The sequence below is a fragment of the Sebastes fasciatus genome, chromosome 12, assembly GCF_043250625.1.
Source record: "Sebastes fasciatus isolate fSebFas1 chromosome 12, fSebFas1.pri, whole genome shotgun sequence".
Classification (NCBI taxonomy): Eukaryota; Metazoa; Chordata; class Actinopteri; order Perciformes; family Sebastidae; genus Sebastes; species Sebastes fasciatus.
In genome coordinates, this window is record NC_133806.1 from 27393531 (window position 1) to 27412075 (window position 18545).

The window sequence follows — 18545 nt, forward strand, 5'->3', positions numbered from 1 at the left end:
TGTGCTTGACACAAGATCGCAGGTTACACTGCTGAGCAGAGGCTTGTTCAGGAAGCACCTGGAAGGGACTGGTTAGTGTTTATGTTCCTGGAAAAGTAGTGATAATTGTCAAAGATGAATGTCTGGGACCTGACAAGGGCATACTTGGCATGAACATTATTAAAATCGGCATGGTTTGCTCTCACTCAGGGGAACCACCCAGGGCTGTCAGCTTTTAAAACCATCATGCCTCCGGCAGCCAGGCAGGTCTGGGATCGAGCAGACCTTTGACCAGCTGAAGGAAGCACTTTTAAATGCACCGGTCCTGGCCTATGCTGACTTCTCTCTCCCTTTCAGACTATACACAGATGCCAGTTTTGAGGGTCTGGGAGCAGCGCTGGCACAGGTACAAGGAGGCAAAGAACGGGAAATCACCTATGCCAGCCACAGCCTCCACCCAGCAGAGCACAATGACCAAAGACTATCTCTATGATGCTGAGTTTATTATTTTCACAGATAACAACCACTTGGTACACCTTGGGACTTCCCGGCTGGGGCGGTGGAACAATGATGGGCGGCTCAATTGGCGAACTTCAGGTGCACCATCAAATACCGCCCAGGTACACTAAATCACAATGCTGATGCTCTGTCCAGGTTACCTGAGCAGCAAAGCGAAATGGCGCCATTGCATGCAGACTGGATCATGGTCGAAGGAGATGAGACATGGGAGCGTCAACGACGGACGAGGGTCCAGCAGAGCTGCAGGGCCGGAGCAGAGGAGCCGACGGCCTCAGGACCCCCCTTCGCCTCATGATAAACTGAGACTTAAACACTCCCTTTTCTTCGAACTGTTTATTGCCCGCTGTGCCATTGGACTTTAGCACTCCCATTTTAAAAACATTTACTGTAGTTTTATCTCTTGCCACATCCTTGTTTTATCTGATCTTATGTATCTGTTTTATTGTGATAGCTTAGCAGTTTAAATAAATCATTTAAACTGTTTATGGTGCTTTGGGTCCTTCTTAACAGTGGAAACACTTTTCATTGCTGGTATTTAAATACAAAATTCACACTTTTGTGACACATGCCCGAAATCCATTAGAGTCCCATGGTTCCCAAAAAGCAAACCGAGGATATGACTGGATGTTTCTTATAGCAATGCTCTCTGGGACTTGTAGTTGACTTCTCTCCTAGAATTGTCGTGGACACATGTTGCCTTTGAACAGGTTTCTCACAGGGCAGCACCCTTTTTAGATCCTTATTTTTGTCAATGTAATTGATGGGTATTGTCCAACAACTGCTGTATTGTTGCACCTGATGGGAATATTTTTATAATATATTGGTACACTGAAGATAGCGTGTCTGAATAGTCACATGGATATTTGTCTTAGGTCAGTCTTAAATAAATTGAATGCATGATATTCTTTAAGAAAAACATATGCTAATCAGGCAAAGAAATAAAAAGCAGAAGTTGAGTGAGCTATTCTATTTGGTCATGCAAATGTTCCTGATTGGTGAGCATCCAAAGTTGTGGGGAAATTCCATGACATCAGGAGAGTCCTTCTTCATATAAATGAAGACATCTCGCTGTAATTGTGCAATAACCTTCAGGGACGAAATACAGCAGCATTGCAGGTGAGAAATAGCCTCAACCACGGAGAGACACTTGCATGGTAAGGAAGACGACTTCTAATCATTTTCACTTACAAACATACAGCCCAGCTGGCCTGACATACTGCTCTGCTAAGTCTACTACAGGAACTTACTGGAGGACAGAATAAGTGATGTATTTTTAGATTTACAGTGTAATATATCTTAGAGATGCACCATAGAGATATAATATCAATCCTGCAGTCCGACTGCAATATGTGCACACTTTGCACAGAAGACCGAAACAAACAGATTCTGGCAGCCAGCATAGTTTTATTCTATTTTATGTTATTATACCCCCGCGACGACGTAGTCAGGGGTACATAGCGCTCTGCGTGTCCGTCCTTCCGTCCGTTCGCGTGTCACACTTTCTTTTCCCGAGCAGAACTCGAACTATTAAACTTTGCAACTTCAAATTTGGTATGATGGTTGACAGTGTGGTGTAGTTGTGCCTTTTGGGGGTTAGAAGTCCAGGGTGCCCAAACTTTTTGAAATTTTGGCCAAAAACTGTGATTTTTTTCTACATCAATTTCGTTTCCGGAGTAGAACTCGAAAACTATTTAACTTAGGAACTTCAAATTTGGTATGATGGTTGACAGTGTGGTTTAGTTGTGCCTTTTGGGGGTTAGAAGTCCAGGGTGCCCAACATTTTTGAAATTTTCCAAAAGGGCAAAAGCGTTGGCCCTACTTTAGCAGGGGTCTAGCAGTGAGCGGGGGTATGTGAGCCATGCTCACTTTTGCCTTATTTTTTAACACCATGTTGGGAGTGGCACAATGGTGCAGGTTTGCGTCAGAAGGGTCTCCTGCATATACACTAATACAGGAAGTTCAGGTTATTATGTTGTGCATTTATTTTCGGGAACTCCTCTAGGAACTCTCTCTCTCTTTGAGGCCTACTTCCGGGTGGGTGTTTTCATGGGGCACACCTTAAACTTCAAACACAGCTCTCCAGCTGATTTCACTTAGCTTGTTAGTGCCAGGGAAGAGAGAAGGGGTGTGGTAAAGGGGTTTGCTTGTCTTGGCTTTCTTTTGACATTGCTTCCATTTATCATACATATTATTTAATCTGTATGAGGTAATAATCATTTGTATGTTGTATATGTAAATATTAAGGAATGGGGAAATCCGGTCTATGGTCACCTCAATCCTGGAATCTGCTGCACATGTTACCCAGTTTTGTTGTCCATCTTCGTGCTTACCACTGGTGAGAGTTTTGTGAGTTTTGTAACTTATCTATAGTCACGAGTAAAAACCTGAGCTCTGGAGAAATCCTGGTTGGTCTGTTGCTGCTCACTTTTCCACCATGCTCGCTGTACACCTCAATCCTGCTGGTTTTCTTCCTGGTGGTAAGGGTTGTGGAGGCAATTTCTGTAAAGAAGGACTCGAAAATCAAGAGAAAGTATTTTAAAGGTTTAATAAACACTTGCAAGTGGGCAAACAACCATCAACATAAATGTTCAAGGCTGAGAGCCCAGAGGCTCTCCGTTTCGTGACATTTATACCCTTGCGTGCAGGCTCACAGTCATATATCTCACATTGTCTGTCTGACTGACACTTCTGTCCTTTTTAGGGTTACTTTTCCTCAAATAGGCTCTACAAGTTCGTTGACTAGCTGACCGACACCGAAACAGAAATAGGCCTTAAGGGCAATGAGGGTCACCTGTCATGACCTTAGGAATGTGCACATGTTTGTATTTTTCCAACACAGGGTCCACCACCTCAAAACCTTACTTCTTTTTTTTTCCACTTAGTAGCGATGGATTGCAGTGAAAGCCAGATCCCTGATGTCCTTGATGTCCCTGGTGTGGACATGCATGCAGCAGAGACCTTCATCCACCAAGCCATGGAAATGATTATGGATGAGGCCGTGAAGAAGGCCACTGATGTCAGAGAAAAGGTAAAGATGGAATTATTTACTCCTCTGTGGCTGTCTGTGGCCATGTAATGTAGATTTCAGTAACCTTTTATTCAAGTTGAAAATCTTTACTGATGTACATTGTATAATTTGTTGAGAACAAAATTACGTCACAACGGTCAATGGAAACCAAAATCATCAAACCATTTAGGGCTGGGTTCAAAATTACACCAAAAATCAAAGTTAAAAGTTTAAATCACAGACTCATCCAACTTGCGTGAATTTCATCACGGCAACTCATAATGTGACTCAGAAGTGTGTATGGCCCCCGTGTGCCTTTATGCACTCTTGACAATGTCTAGGCATGCTCGTGTTGAGTCGGCGGATGGTGTCCTGGGGGATCTCTAGAGTAGAAACACCCTATATAAATTAGCTGACGTTGACAGTTTGTCCATGCTGACCAGGTCTGTGAGTGGCGTTCCCCCGAGCAGCTGAAGGAGTTGTTGGACCTTGAGCTGAGAGACAAAGGAGAGTCTGAGTCCAAGATCCTGCAGCACTGCAGAGATGCCATCAGATACAGCGTCAAGACCAGTAAGTGTTCTGACTTTAAAGAATTCAAATATGACTCTGTTTAAGGAGTCAAACTCAAGAAATGTCTCCTTTGCCAAAGTGGTGCTCAACTGAATGTAACAGCAACAGTGTGACATCGTCGTCGGATAAAAGACATTTCTTCCATAAGTACTTCATGAACCTTTTATTTTTAGACTAACTAATTGCACAGTACACTACTTGCACAAATAATATTAAGTACTCTTACTGTGTACTTTTTGAGTAATCCAAATGTGAATATCCCTTCCAGAGACCCATAAGCATTTTTGTCTAAATTTGAAGTGGGATAAAACACATTTTTTCCATAACTGGTTTATGAGTCTAATAATTTTGGACTCTTACTTCTTAGGCTACTCACACAAACAATATGAGGTACTCTTACGGTGTACTTTTTGAGTAATCCAATGCCAAAGTCTCTTCCAGAGACTAAGAATAAGCCTTTTTGTCTAACATTGACCTGGAATAAAAAAATAAATCTTACATAAGTAGTTTATAAGTCTGATAATTTTGGACTTAGTACTTCTTAGACTCCTAGCACAAGCACTATGAAGTACTTTAAATAATATTAAGTACTCTTACTGTGTACTTTTTGAGTAATCCAATGTCAAAGTCCCTTCCAGAGACCAAGAATAAGCATTTTTGTTGAAATTTGATATGGGATAAAAAATAGATGATTGATAAATTGATTAAAGTGATTATCCTAGAGGTCATCACAGGTCAATTTATACAGTGAGGTCAAGTTTAAAAAAATGGTCTCACTAAAATGAAATGGCTACTATGGGGACTAACATCATCACACATGAATACAGTTGGGCTCATTGGATCCACAAGAGTCTCAGCTTTACAGTGATACCCAATTTATGTATGGTTGGATGTTTGGGGACCCCAGTATGCAGAAATATTCAAATACACCATTTTAGAAAAGGTGAAAATAACACATTTATACTGCATTTAAAAAACTGCTTGTGATTATCACAAACTGCATGCTACAGCCTCTTAAAGACAGTAATGTCGGCCGGGATCGGCGGCGGGGGTTTCAGAGGGTTAAAAGCTGTTGGACTGCAGCATCTCCAACTGACAGTTTATTCTCTGTAATCCCTGTAGCCCATCCTCGTTTCTTCAATCAGCTGTATGCTGGCATGGAGCCCTATTCCTTGGTGGCAAGCTTCATCACGGAGGCTCTCAAACCCAGTCTGTGAGTCACAACTCATTGTAATAAGCAGTAAGTGATTCTTGTAAATGTGTTAAACGAAAAGTTTCATGAAATGGCATAATGTTGTGAATATATGGTTTCCATCAGGTACACATATGAGGTGGCTCCAGTCTTTACATTGATGGAGGATGCTGTGCTGAGGAAGATGATGGAGATGATCGGATGGAAGGAAGGAGGAGACGGAATCTTTAATGCAGGTATACGGTCACTGATCAATACATATATTTGCCAGCCTCTGTTTTATTGTTCGCTATTCATTTCATCCTAGAATGTGATGTCTGTAGGGTCCTCGACCTCAATGCACCTTTGTTTTAACACAACACCTGTGTGCTGTTTTTCTTTCAGGTGGCTCAATGTCCAACATGTACGCTGTGAACTTAGCCAGGTTTCATCACTGCCCTGACATTAAAGTGCTCGGCCTCTCTGCTGCTCCTCGACTGGTCATCTTAACAACACAGGAGGTAGGCTTTACAGGAAGTGATCAAACATAAGAGGACATGTATTTGAGAGAAACTGTAGTTAGTTGTTGTCAAGATAGATTTACACAAAGTGACATTCTGAACTAAACAGGTACATTTTGTCTGACTGTGTCTTGTTTTTTTCATTTTAGAATTATTTTCTTGGTAAACCGATCTTTCGTAGAAACAAATCTTGAGTGAATGACTTAGTTGCATGATTAAGCAGAAGAAATCTGTCTTCTAGTGCACCCAATTCGACTGTTATCAGGCCATTAAATAGGCGTGTAACATGTTGTAAAACTGAATGAAACATCACGTTTTGAACAAAAACAAAAAGGCTTCTTTAGGTTTAGGCAACGAAACTACAATTTCTTTAGGTTTAGGCAACAAAACTACCTATTAAGTTTAGGCAAAACTTTGTGTTTTGGCTTAAAATAACTATGTATCAAAAGTGAAAATAAAACTTAACACTTGTGAACACAGACAACAACATGTTGTTGGTTTCACACAAAATGCGAACTCCTTATTTTGTGTCCCATCCATCACCCCCAACGTCCTACTCATATGGAGTTTAATGCTGTCTATACTACAGTATTAGTAATTTGAATTACTACAGTCGCTAGGGGTCGCTGTCGACATCTTTTATACCTTCTTTCAGTGATCTTTCATGCAAATAGATGATAAAACCTACTAGTGGATGTAGTAGGCCCTTATTGACCCACTATCTAAATAGTGATTCATATGCTGAAATAGAAATTAGATCTATTATGTGTGAGTATATTTACCTTGGACGTTGTGTTTGAATAAATATACTCATGCATATATTTTTGTTGACAGACTTGTTCAGGGCTTAAGGCGTAGGGCGTAGGCCATATAGGCGGTCGCTTAGGAAGCCACCTTCTGGGAGGCGCTGGTCGCCCTGTAAAAAAAGTAATAGCAATATATTTTTTTTAAATGACGGTGGGCGCTCTTCCACATTTTCTGCATTGAGGTAATAAATGAACGAATAAAGAAAGAAAGAAAGAAATGCACTTTTCCCCCCTGTAACTCTCTTTCTCACAGTTTTTCATCTGCACTTATTTGTTAATAAAAGTGTAAATTGTAGTGAAACTGACTAAACACTTTAAAGCCAACAATATCAGGGACCAATTGTTTATTAATATTATAATAAATGCAGTCATTTATGACAATAAAAATATTATTTTTTTTGTCTTAAAGGGACTGTTTGTAACTTTTTAAGCGTATAAATGTAGCGGGTCGGCACACATGCGCGTTCGCATATGCGCGCTCGCGTGTGGCCGGAGCCTCGTCTCCGCTGCCTGCTCTCCTTCACTCAGACAGCGCGCGCGTCCTCCACCTCTAGGCGTGAACGCGCGCTCACTACACACTGCAGAAGAGTTAGTTTAGCTCTGAGAATATCTAGTGAATGCACAGGGGACGTTTGTGCAGAAATAACTGCTGCAGCTCCTCCAGACCAACAGAGGTTTTCCGTGTCTTGTGAAGTGACGGAGCTGTGCAGAGAGTAACGTTGTCTTCTCGTTACCGACCGGGTGCCGGTGTCTCCTCTGCTCTCTCCGGCTGCGGACGGAGAGAGCAGGGAGACACGCTGCAGAGCCCCGCTGCCTCAGCCTGCACTTAGGCAGGAAAAGCCAACACTAGGATCAGATCTAAATCATGTTCATGGAGAGACCTTCGTCTGGTCAGCTAACATTCCTGCCAAGCAGCTGAAATATAGAGTGATATTGTGGTTTTAGCTGACGTGTGTCGCCTCACTGTTTTGAGCGACGCTCGTTCAGGTATATTGAGAGCGAGCAAGCGCAAGCCCGACGCTGACTTTCGTTGATTTCACGGCCACAGGTGTCACTGTTAACAAGCATTTCTGAAAGTTACAAATAGTCCCTTTAAAACAATTGTGATGTCTGATGTGTGTTGTGGTTTATGGGCTCCTGCTCTTTTATCTCTTTCAGAGTCATTACTCCATTTCCAAAGCAGCAGGTTTACTTGGCATCGGCACTAAGAACGTTTACTTGGTTCCATCTGACAAGAGGTAAATGGCTTCTCACACGCTTTTTAATCCTACCTGATATCCCAACCCGTTATCACTCCCAACTCGTCAAATACCGCCATTTGTGACAAACCAGGCTTTAAACTAACTCCAATGTAAACCCTGCGGTGTTCTAACCCTAACATAGTGGTTGTGTTGCCTAAACCTAACTTCCTGTGAAAATGGAAGTTTATTTTGAAAGGACACTAGGCATGTAACGAGCGTATATTGACACGCCGTCCCTAGTCTGTCAAAAAATAACGCAAGAGCATCAGTTTCCAGTGCCGAGAGGCACTGAGTAGGCGGTGGCATTTCACCAGTTGGGAGTGAGAATTGGATATCCAGGTTCCAGAGAGGCCTGACTAGTGCCAGTTTGTAATGTAACCCATCTCCCATTGTGTTCCTGTGGAAATGGCATTCAGTTGAACAACTCTTAAACTCAAGGGCCCTGTTCACACCTGTCATTAACATGCGTGTCTACATGCAACACATACATCATTCTAAAAGAATGTGGCCATATGTGGCCCAGACCACCTCTGAATTTGGTCTGAGTGATCGGATCCCAGTACATCCTCAATGCGTTTCTCTTGAGTGTGTTCACACCTGCACCTAGAGCTGTCCACACTTGATCCGATCACCCAGGAAGCATGTAAATACCAGGTCTGAACAAGGTCAAGACATTAATTCATTAAAACTTGCTCCTCCTCACTTACTGACTTACTGATGGAGTAGATATTTATAGTTGATCCATTCATTCATTAGTTCTTTTACCACAAACTGAGTTATTTTGTGTGTTTTTCAGAGGGAAGATGATTCCCTCGGCTCTGGAGGAGAAAATAAAGACGGTCAAAAGTGAGGTGAGGAAGCCATCTCACTTGTTCAGGTCTTCATTTGAAAAGAGACACATACAGCGGGTAAAATAAGTATTGAACACGTCACCATTTTTCTCAGTAAATATATTTCCAAAGGTGCTACTGACATGAAATTTTCACCAGATGTTGGTAACAACCCAAGTAATCTATACATACAAAGAAACCAAAACAAATCATTTCAGAAATTAAGTTATGTGTAATAATGTGAAGTGACACAGGGGAAAAGTATTGAACACATGAAGAAAGGGAGGTGCAAAAAGGCATGGAAAGCCAAGACAACAGCTGAAATCTATCAGTAATTAGAAATTAATCCGGCCCCTTGTCAGTGCAAATTAATATCAGCTGGTTCAGTCCCAACTGATGGCCTATAAAATGGTGTCTAATTACCAAGGTGTCACACAAGAAACATCTCACGATGGGTAAAAGCAAAGAGCTCTCGCAAGACCTTCGCAACCTTATTGTTGCAAAACATACTGATGAAATTGGTTACAGGCACATTTCTAAACTTCTGAATGTTCCAGTAAGCACTGTTGGGCCATAATCCGGATGTGGAAAGAACATCATTTCACAATAAACTGGCCACGACCAGGTGCTCCTAGAAAGATTTCAGACAGAGGAGTGAAAAGAATTATCAGAAGAGTTGTCCAAGAGCCAAGGACCACTTGTGGAGAGCTTCAGAAAGACCTGGAATTAGCAGGTACAATTATTTCAAAGAAATCAATAAGTAATGCACTCAACCGCCATGGCCTGTATGCACGCTCACCACGCAAGACTCCATTGCTGAAGAAAAAGCATGTTGAAGCTCATTTAAAGTTTGCTGCACAACATTATGACAAGCCTGTGAAATACTGGGAGAATATAGTCTGGTCAGATGAGAGCAAAGTTTAACTCTTTGGATGCCATAATACACACCATGTTTGGAGGACAAATGGCACTGCACATCACCCTAAAAACACCATACCAACAGTGAAGTTTGGAGGTGGGAACATCATGGTGTGGGGCTGCTTTTCAGCATCCGGTACTGGCAAACTTCACATAATTGAAGGAAGGATGAATGGAAAAATGTACCGGGACATTCTTGATAAAAATCTGCTGCCATCTACCATGATGATGAAGATGAAACGTCACCTGACTTGAATCCAATTGAAAATCTATGGAAAGAACTGAAGATCAGAGTTCATAGAAGAGGCCCACGGAACCTTCAAGATTTAAAGACTGTTTGTGTGGAAGAATGGGCCAAAATCAGCCCTGAGCAATGCATACGACTAGTTTCTCCATACAGGAGGCGTCTTGAAGCTGTCATTACCAACAAAGGCTTTTGTACAAAGTATTAAATAAATATCAGTAAGTGTGTTCAATACTTTTTCCCTGTGTCATTTCACATTATTACACATAACTTTATTTCTGAACTTATTTGTTTTGGTTTCTTTGTATATATAGATTACTTGGGTTGTTACCAACATCTGGTGAAAATTGCATGTCAATATTACCTTTGGAAATATATTTACTGAGAAAAATGGTGACGTGTTCAATACTTATTTTACCCGCTGTATCTTGCAGCATCATTAAGAAAAACTCTTGGTGTGTATGTGTTCAGGGTGCAGTGCCCTTCATGGTAAACGCCACGGCAGGGACCACGGTGCTCGGAGCTTTTGATCCCATCGAGGAAATCTCAGACATCTGTGAGAAGTACAACCTGTGGCTGCATGTGGACGTGAGTTCATTCATTCATTCATTCATTCATCTCCGATCATCGTGTCCTATCAGCGTCGGCGTTACAGGCGGGCCATGGGGGTCCAGGCCCGTCCAAAAAGGTCACTGTGCCCCCTCAGTTGAATTCTCTCGGCGCTGCACAGCGACGTTTTGTCTGAACTTCTATCGGATACACGGTTCCTATTTTTTCCTGTCACTCATATTGAGAGGAACGGCTGATTAGTTTAGATAAAATGAGCCGAGAAAACCGGGTCAGTTGTCCTGGATGTAAATGAAAATATTAACTTGATTACTGACACTTTCAGCACAGGCATTGACGCTCGCAGTTATATGTTATAAAGTTCACTAGTGAAACTTAATTACGAGCTACCTGTCAAAGTTTGCGTATAACGTTTGTGTGTTTGTTTTTTTATTTTTCTTAAATCTAGCTCAATAGAAAACAATTAGAGAAAGTAAAGCTACAAACCTGGTGCATTAAAGCACAATTAGGACCAAGAGAGTAAAAAGCATCCTGTGCTCCTTTCACATCTTACTTTTTCTACCTGTCTGGATTATTCTGTTCAGTATTGTGTAATAAAACAATGGACTAATGTTACACTACAGCAGGCTGAGCAGGGACAACAACTGGTGAGCGAAACATCCACATTTAGTCTTTATTGACTTAAATTATAGTTATGAAGAAATCAGTCAGACTGTTAGATTAATGTGTTGTTTAACTCCCTGTTTACTGTAACTCGGCACCTGTGTGTGTGCATTTTAACCCTGGCACTGGCAAGACGCAGGGCTGGCCTTAGGAGTTTAGAGATTATAGATCTGGTCTGGTCTGGTCTCGGAACGCCTCGGGGTCACCCAGGACTATAGCACTTACCTAAAAACAATGTTTATAAAGTGCTTCATAGGATACAATAATGAGGTAAACAGATGCAACTAAACACACCAATGATATGGAGGACAGAGCCTGCCAAAATCAAAAATAAATAAATGACTCGATAAATAAATAAATGTCATCAAAAGTAGCAAAAATAATATTAAAAATAAATGTAGCCATTAATTGATAAAATGTGACATAAATTTATATTACTGTTTTAATTGTATTTATTTATTTGTATTTATTCCCTTATTTATTTACTCTTCTGTTTAATGTTCCCTTTAATTTATTTATGTATTTCTTTTTATTGATTTAAAAATGTCTTTATTTATTTTACATTTATTTTTTATAATGAGGCAGAAATGCATAAAGAATTATGTATTTATTTTTATTAATTTAAAAATAGATTTCTTTATTTTCGCATTTATTTTTTTATTTATTCATTTATTTATTTTTTACTTTTTTATATTTATTTTTCATAATGAGGCAGAAATGCATAAGGATGTTCACTAAAACCAGAACTAAACCTCTCTCCATCCAACAAGTGACTCTTATTGTGTGTGGTAACCTGTTGGCAGTTGAACTCGGGACCGGTGGCTTTGTGACTCAGTGGAAGTGAAACTAACTGAGCTGAGACACCCACAGGATGTGGACATATAAAAACTAAGGACAGTTTTTAGACTTAGCTAGACTACGAAGATAACAAGTACTACTAACCCATCTTTTAAGTGGTTACGTCTCCAGCTCCAGTCTGATCTGGAGCTCACAGCTGATCTGTACGTGGTTTGTTTACATGACGGAACAGAAGTGCAGATCTAACGTATTCAGTGGACAGAGAGCGTCAGATGCTACGCGATGCGGCGAGATAGTCGGTCGCTCGCATCCAGTTAGGACAAGGTGTTGATTTATAACCTGATTTTGTGGACATAACAGCATGTCCACAAAATCCACTTATCCGCCTGTGCGCATAAGTGGCAGTATGTATACACCTCTCTGTCAGTTTATTTCTTTCATGAAACATGATAATGTTAAAGATACACTTAAAAAAGGCTATATGAGGTGAAAAAAATGCCCCTCCTGTCAAAGCTGATTGCCCGTCCGCCCCTAACACTCTGGCGCCGACCCTGTGTCCTATTATCAATATAAACGCCTCTTTTCTCTTCCCTGTTGCTCAGGCCTGTTGGGGAGGAGCAGCTCTGGTGTCTAAGAGGCATAAACACTTGTTGAAGGGCATCGATAGGTGAGCAGTTTGATCGCATCAAAGCAATAGACCTGTTAGTGTTCAGATGCCTGTCGAGATAACACACTGACTGTTCATCCTCCCTCTGCTGTGTTGCTTTTGTCTGATAAGAGCCAACTCTGTGGCCTGGAACCCTCACAAGATGCTGATGGCATGTCTGCAGTGCTGTGCCTTCCTGGTCAAGGACAAAACGGTAAAGAGAAGGTCATCTAACTTGTGTGTATATGGCAAGAGTGGCGGGGACATAAAGTTGAAAGTAGACAAGCCAACAACGCTACCTGGGGACTTGCACCCCAGGAAATACTAAACAAAACCTTGCATATGAGGCAGAGACGCATTTGCAAAAGAAGTCAAATATTTTATTGGAATTAATCAAATAAAAAGCACTAAATAAGAATAAAAAAAAAATTACACAAACTAATATGGGGTTATTAAAATGGTTCTTTATATTAACAATATCTAAAAAAGACCTAATATTGAATTTAAAATATGATGTGACCTTAAAATATTACAGCTGCCAGTCCAAAATTAAAATAAACAAAACTAAGCAGAGGCCACTATTGGAGAGGCAGACTACACTGAGGAGGGTGCAGGGGTGCTACCACCTACTCACCTTGGGTGCAACACAGCAAACCTCACAGCAATCCTTACAGCAAAAACTATGTTGCAGTCTATTTGTGTCCCAGTGCTCTTAACTCCCATGCAATAGGTGGAGGTATCTCACCATGGGTGCCTAGCTTCCCAACAAAGTGACTCTAAGCTTCTGAAAGGAAAAAAAAAACTAATACAAAAAGAATTAAACAACCAAACAGAATAAACACAAACAACCCAGTTGGTACAAACAAACAAAATGGTGAAAGCTGATACTCAAATAAATCAACGAAAACTAATTAACTGGGGCAAAAAGAACAAAACAAATACTCAAACAAATCACTATTTTAAAGGACCCATATCGTGCTCATTTTCAGGTTCATACTAGTTTTTGTGTTTCTACTAGAACATGTTTACATACTTTAATGTTCAAAAAACACATTATTTTCCTCATACTGTCTGTCTGAATATACCTGTATTCACCCTCTGTATGAAACGCTCTGTTTTAGCGCATTTCAACGGAATTGCGTTGCTAGGCAACAGTTTGGGTCCATGTTTTACTTCCTGTCAGCTGATGTTATTCACATCCACTGCAACAGGAAATAAACTGGGACACATTTAGAATGTTTACGTTTAAAACCGTGTAACGGTCTAAATATTGTATATTTGTGACATAACAAATGTACAGAAATTCTAAAGGCTTGTTTCAAACGCACAGTTTCTGAATACGGTCTGTGTGTATTTCTCTGTGGATTAAGTGTTTTGATAATTTCACAGTATTCATATAGAACCTGTTTTATAATATAAAAGACATGAAAATCTCACTTTTTACAATATGGGACCTTTAAAGGGGCAAAACCAATGAGATTGTCTCTGCCCTCAGTATCCTGCCGATATATATATATATATATAGAGGACGGGTACCCCATTCATATTTTCTTTGTGGTGTCAATATTAAAGTATAATTTCAATATACAAACAAATTAATAAAGTTTTTGAAATGTATAGATGCTGTATAAGGCATTCTTGTTTCTTGGTGCTCCCTCAGAGTCTCCTCCAGCGCTGCCACGCTGCTCGGGCCTCCTACCTCTTCCAGCAGGATAAGTTCTACGACGTCAACTACGACACCGGGGACAAGTCCCTCCAGTGCAGCAGGAAGCCGGACGCCTTCAAGTTCTGGCTCATGTGGAAGGCTTTGGGAACCACAGAGCTGGAGCAGAGGGTGGACAGAGCCCTCGCCATGGCCAGGTTAGTCTGAGGAGACCGACACGTGGACGACAGCAAGTTATTTGCTATTTGTGAGCTGAAAAATAAAGTGGCCCTTTGTTAACCCCTAAAAGGGCCCCAGACAGCTATAGATTTATTATGCCGTTTAGACATGAAAATCAACTGAACCCTATTTAGTGTGATATTCTAAAGCAAAATGTGTTTTGTTGGCAGATATCTTGCACAAGAGATCAAGAGAAGAGAAGGGTTCAATCTCTTGATGGAAGTAAGTTTTTGCACAATTTCACACACAAAAAAAACAGAATTTCTCAGTCTGATATTTGGCTAATTTCCCGGCTTATCAGTAAAATACTGTAAAAGCATTACAGTGAGGTGTTTTGAACTTTTCCTCCTGCAGCCTGAATATGCGAATGTTTGCTTCTGGTATGTTCCACCAAGTCTGAGGAACCTTCCAGACGGCCCTGAGCTCTGGAAAAAACTCCACACTGTAAGTAATGAAGTGATATTTTAACATGCTGGCATTAGAAGATTATTTAAATTTGGACTATTTTCAGTTCTTTTTGGGCGGGGGGGCTCAGATGATAGAGCGGGTCGTCCTTTAACAACAATTGCACCAGTCCATTTCTGAATACAGTGTGAGACAGCCATTGGAGTGTCCCCTCCCTCGTCCTGTTTAGGTGGCCCCGGTGGTGAAAGAGCGCATGATGAAGAAGGGCAGTATGATGGTGGGCTACCAGATCCATCATGACAAGCCCAATTTTTTCAGGATGGTGGTCATCAGCCCTCAGGTCAGCAGGGAGGACATGGACTTTGTCCTGGATGAGATACACGACCTGGGAAAGGATTTGTGATGTGTCTTTTCATTCATCTGAAGATTGACTTCTTCTCACTACATTAGAGCAAGTGTAAAGGGGTAGTAGCCTAGTATTGATAAATGCATGAACCATAATGACTAGAGGCTTTACAAAGGTGATTGTTATGATGATGATGATTACAAATGTGCTTTTCTGTCCACAAACAAATACCACCCAACCTAAATAAATGTCAGAATTTTACAGATTAGTACCAAGTAACTAAAATAAATGCCAAGTATACCACACACAATATATATTGCTCACTCATTTTTTCAAATTGTCTTATAATATTTGCATTTTACCTGCTTCATGAGCATATTTACATAGAATTATTATATATTTTTTTCATTTTGACAGATTGTGTGTTGTGTAGATTTAGGGCTGTCAAGTTAACGCGATAACGCGTTAACGCAAATTAGTTAACGCCACTAACTTTAATGCATTAACACAACGTGCCATTTTTAAGGTTGTAGCGGGCTCAGTTTTAAAGCTAGAGTGAAGATACTTGTATCATATGAAACTTGAAAACCTAAAGAATCCATTGGTACCAACCATGTCATACTAGCGGAGGCTGAATAATGCTCCAAATTTTAAATTTTGGCGAGGAAAAACTGACATGGCCATTTTCAAAGGGGTCCCTTGACCTCTGACCTCCAGATATGTGAATGTAGATGTGTTCTATGGGTACCCACAAGTCTCCCCTTTACAGACACGCCCACTTTCTAATAATCACATGCAGTTTGGGGCGAGTCATAGTCAAGTCAGCACACTGACACACTGACAGCTGTTGTTGCCTGTTGGGCTGCAGTTTGCCATGTTATGATTTGAGCATATTTGTTATGCTAAATGCAGTACCTGTGAGGGTTTCTGGACAATATTTGTCATTGTTTTGTGTTGTTAACTGATTTACAACAATAAATATATACATACATTTGCATAAAGCAGCATATTTGTCCACTCCCATGTTGTTAAGAGTATTAAATACTTGACAAATCTCCCTTTAAAGTACATTTTGAACAGATACAAAATGTACAATTAATCACAATAAATATATAAATAGATCAATATTTTAAACGATTGACAGCCTTAAAAAATATGTGTAGCTGCAAACCATTTTAACCGTGTCCTCTTTTGTTTTTAGTCTTAATTCAACCATAGTCAACATTATTATTCATACATTCAGTGCATTCATAGTGCATATATTTTCATATATCTTATTTTCTCTCTGTCTACTACAGATGCTCAGCTACTCTTTTACATACCCTGCATTCTTGTCCACTCCCATGTTGATAAGAGTATTAAATACTTGACAAATCTCCCTTTAAGGTACATTTTGAACAGATAAAAAATGTGAGGACAATCATGTGATTAATCATGATTAAATGATTTAATCGATTGACAGCCCTAATTTATACACATCAAGTGTGGTTGTAGCAAAAAGCTAAATCATTTCCCGTTAGTGTCTGTTAATCTTCTTTCAGAGCACAGATGCTCGAGCCTTATCCAGCACATTTGATCTAATGAAGCAATATAGCCAATGCTGCTGAAACATGGGTTAATGTAGATTACAGGATTGGGTTCAGACCCGTAGGTTCATTAAAGCCATATGGTTCCACAGGAGAGAATCAGGCCTTAATATAATTCTCTTTGCATTATCTGCCTTAACACAGATAACAGTAAACGATTCTCTAAAACCAGGGGATTTGAGCAAAGCTGCTGGTCCGTGAATTCTCTATTTTCAATGTCTATTTATTGCACAGTGTGCATTTGCATTTGCAGCCAGCTGCTGTGTATGGGTGGGACGTTACATGTTCACTCACAAGAACAGTGAAGCACAGGCATCATTGTGTGTACAAATCCAGCTGATGAACCCATCAGGAGGATCATAACCGTCATCGTACCAACATATTTAACACACCGACTGGGGACCCCGAGAATAAACTACTGCAAGAAATAACCATAATGGCAAAACGTTAACTTCTCAAATCATTATTAGTTATGTAATTAATGTCATCTGGAAAAACAAACCAGCAAGCAGATTATTATTTTAGAAAAGTTACAGTTAATTTGCATATTGTGTAAAATGGAAATGTATACTATCTGTAATACAAATTACAGCTTTTATCCTAATACACATTAATACTTAAAAGTAGGGATGCACCGATACCGGATTGCATATCGGGCCGATACTGACTCAAATAATAAATGTATATATACTATATACATTATATACTGGAATTGTAATTCCTGCTTAAATTTTTACCAATTTGTTGCTGCATTAAAAGGTTTTACACTTGAATTGTTGTTAATTTTGAAGTTTTTTTTTACCAATATTTATTATTTTAATAATAAATAAAAATGTCTATTAATTTTAAAGACTTTTTACCAAGTTTCTGGTGTATGATGTATTATTTTAATAATAAATAAAAACTTAAATTTGTATAAATAAAATTAAAAAAATATATTTTACAAAGTTAAGAAAACAATGTTTAAGTCAAGCCTGATGTTGCCAGTGAGGCATACAGCTTATTAATGAAACACTAGTATCGGACCGGTATCGGATTCTACAAACTGAGATATAGGTGCATCTTGGCATCATTTACCATTCAGACAACATTCTTGCTTTGACCATGGTGAAAACAAAAAGCAAATAGTTTAGGTTGCCATCAGGTGGTTGAAAATGGTACTGCATCACAGAAGTGCATGTGCAAGCCAGAAATTGGTTCCTGGTACTATACTGTACAGTCTTTTTGATCCCTACACATTCCCATAAATAAATTAATGAATAAATAAATAAATGAATATACAAACATATAAACAAATATATAAAATATATGCATAAAAAAATATATAAATAATATATAAATATATAAATAATAAATATATAAATAAATAAATAAATATATATGAAATATATATATATTTTATGTTGTAATATCAAGTGAGCTGAAGTGGGTGTAATATTGCATTTTGGGGTGGGAACAACGTTTAAGGAAGCAAACCCACGGGTTTTACAATGTCAGAAAAGGGTAAGGTTAAAGGTTATTAAACCAAGGAAAAAAAACAAAAACACAAAGGTTATCATATATATTAACATATTAACGATGTATATATGTAGAATCAGTGAGGCTGAACAGGCGTGTGTAGGTGTTAAAATCTGATTCAAACTACAACATCTCTACAGGATGAGTGATCTCACGCAACTGAAACCGTGAAATCTTTATCACACCTTCACTTAAGCGTACGCATGACTGGTTTACCACTGTGTTAGCAGCAGGAACTCAGCTCGCCACAAACTGCGTCATGAGTTTCAGTAGTACAACAGTCGCCCATTCTGCAGCATCTGAGTGCACAATGCAGACATGAATGAAA

The 18545-nt window shown here is 39.7% G+C and overlaps 2 protein-coding genes across 4 annotated transcripts in view; both read left to right on the plus strand.

The window, feature by feature from the left end:
- Positions 1 to 18545, plus strand: part of tgfbr2b (transforming growth factor beta receptor 2b) — a 233139-nt gene that overhangs the window by 60698 nt on the left and 153896 nt on the right. The gene's annotated exons all lie outside the window — the stretch shown is intronic.
- LOC141779613 (acidic amino acid decarboxylase GADL1-like) lies at positions 1593 to 17562 on the plus strand. Of its 3 annotated transcripts, XM_074654508.1 has the most exons (16): positions 2609 to 2628; positions 2743 to 2833; positions 3381 to 3526; positions 3949 to 4075; positions 5198 to 5288; positions 5394 to 5503; positions 5652 to 5767; positions 7732 to 7811; positions 8611 to 8665; positions 10278 to 10394; positions 12437 to 12501; positions 12613 to 12694; positions 14141 to 14340; positions 14533 to 14584; positions 14717 to 14806; positions 14997 to 17562. In XM_074654508.1, the coding sequence occupies exons 3-16, from the start codon at positions 3386 to 3388 to the stop codon at positions 15168 to 15170; spliced, it is 1500 nt and encodes a 499-aa protein (XP_074510609.1). In that variant the 5' UTR covers positions 2609 to 2628; positions 2743 to 2833; positions 3381 to 3385; the 3' UTR covers positions 15171 to 17562. The 3 variants fall into 3 exon arrangements, with proteins under 3 accessions (XP_074510608.1, XP_074510609.1, XP_074510607.1); XM_074654507.1 differs by lacking the exons at positions 2609 to 2628; positions 2743 to 2833 and adding an exon at positions 1593 to 1614; XM_074654506.1 differs by lacking the exon at positions 2609 to 2628 and having other exon boundaries at positions 2651 to 2833; positions 3384 to 3526.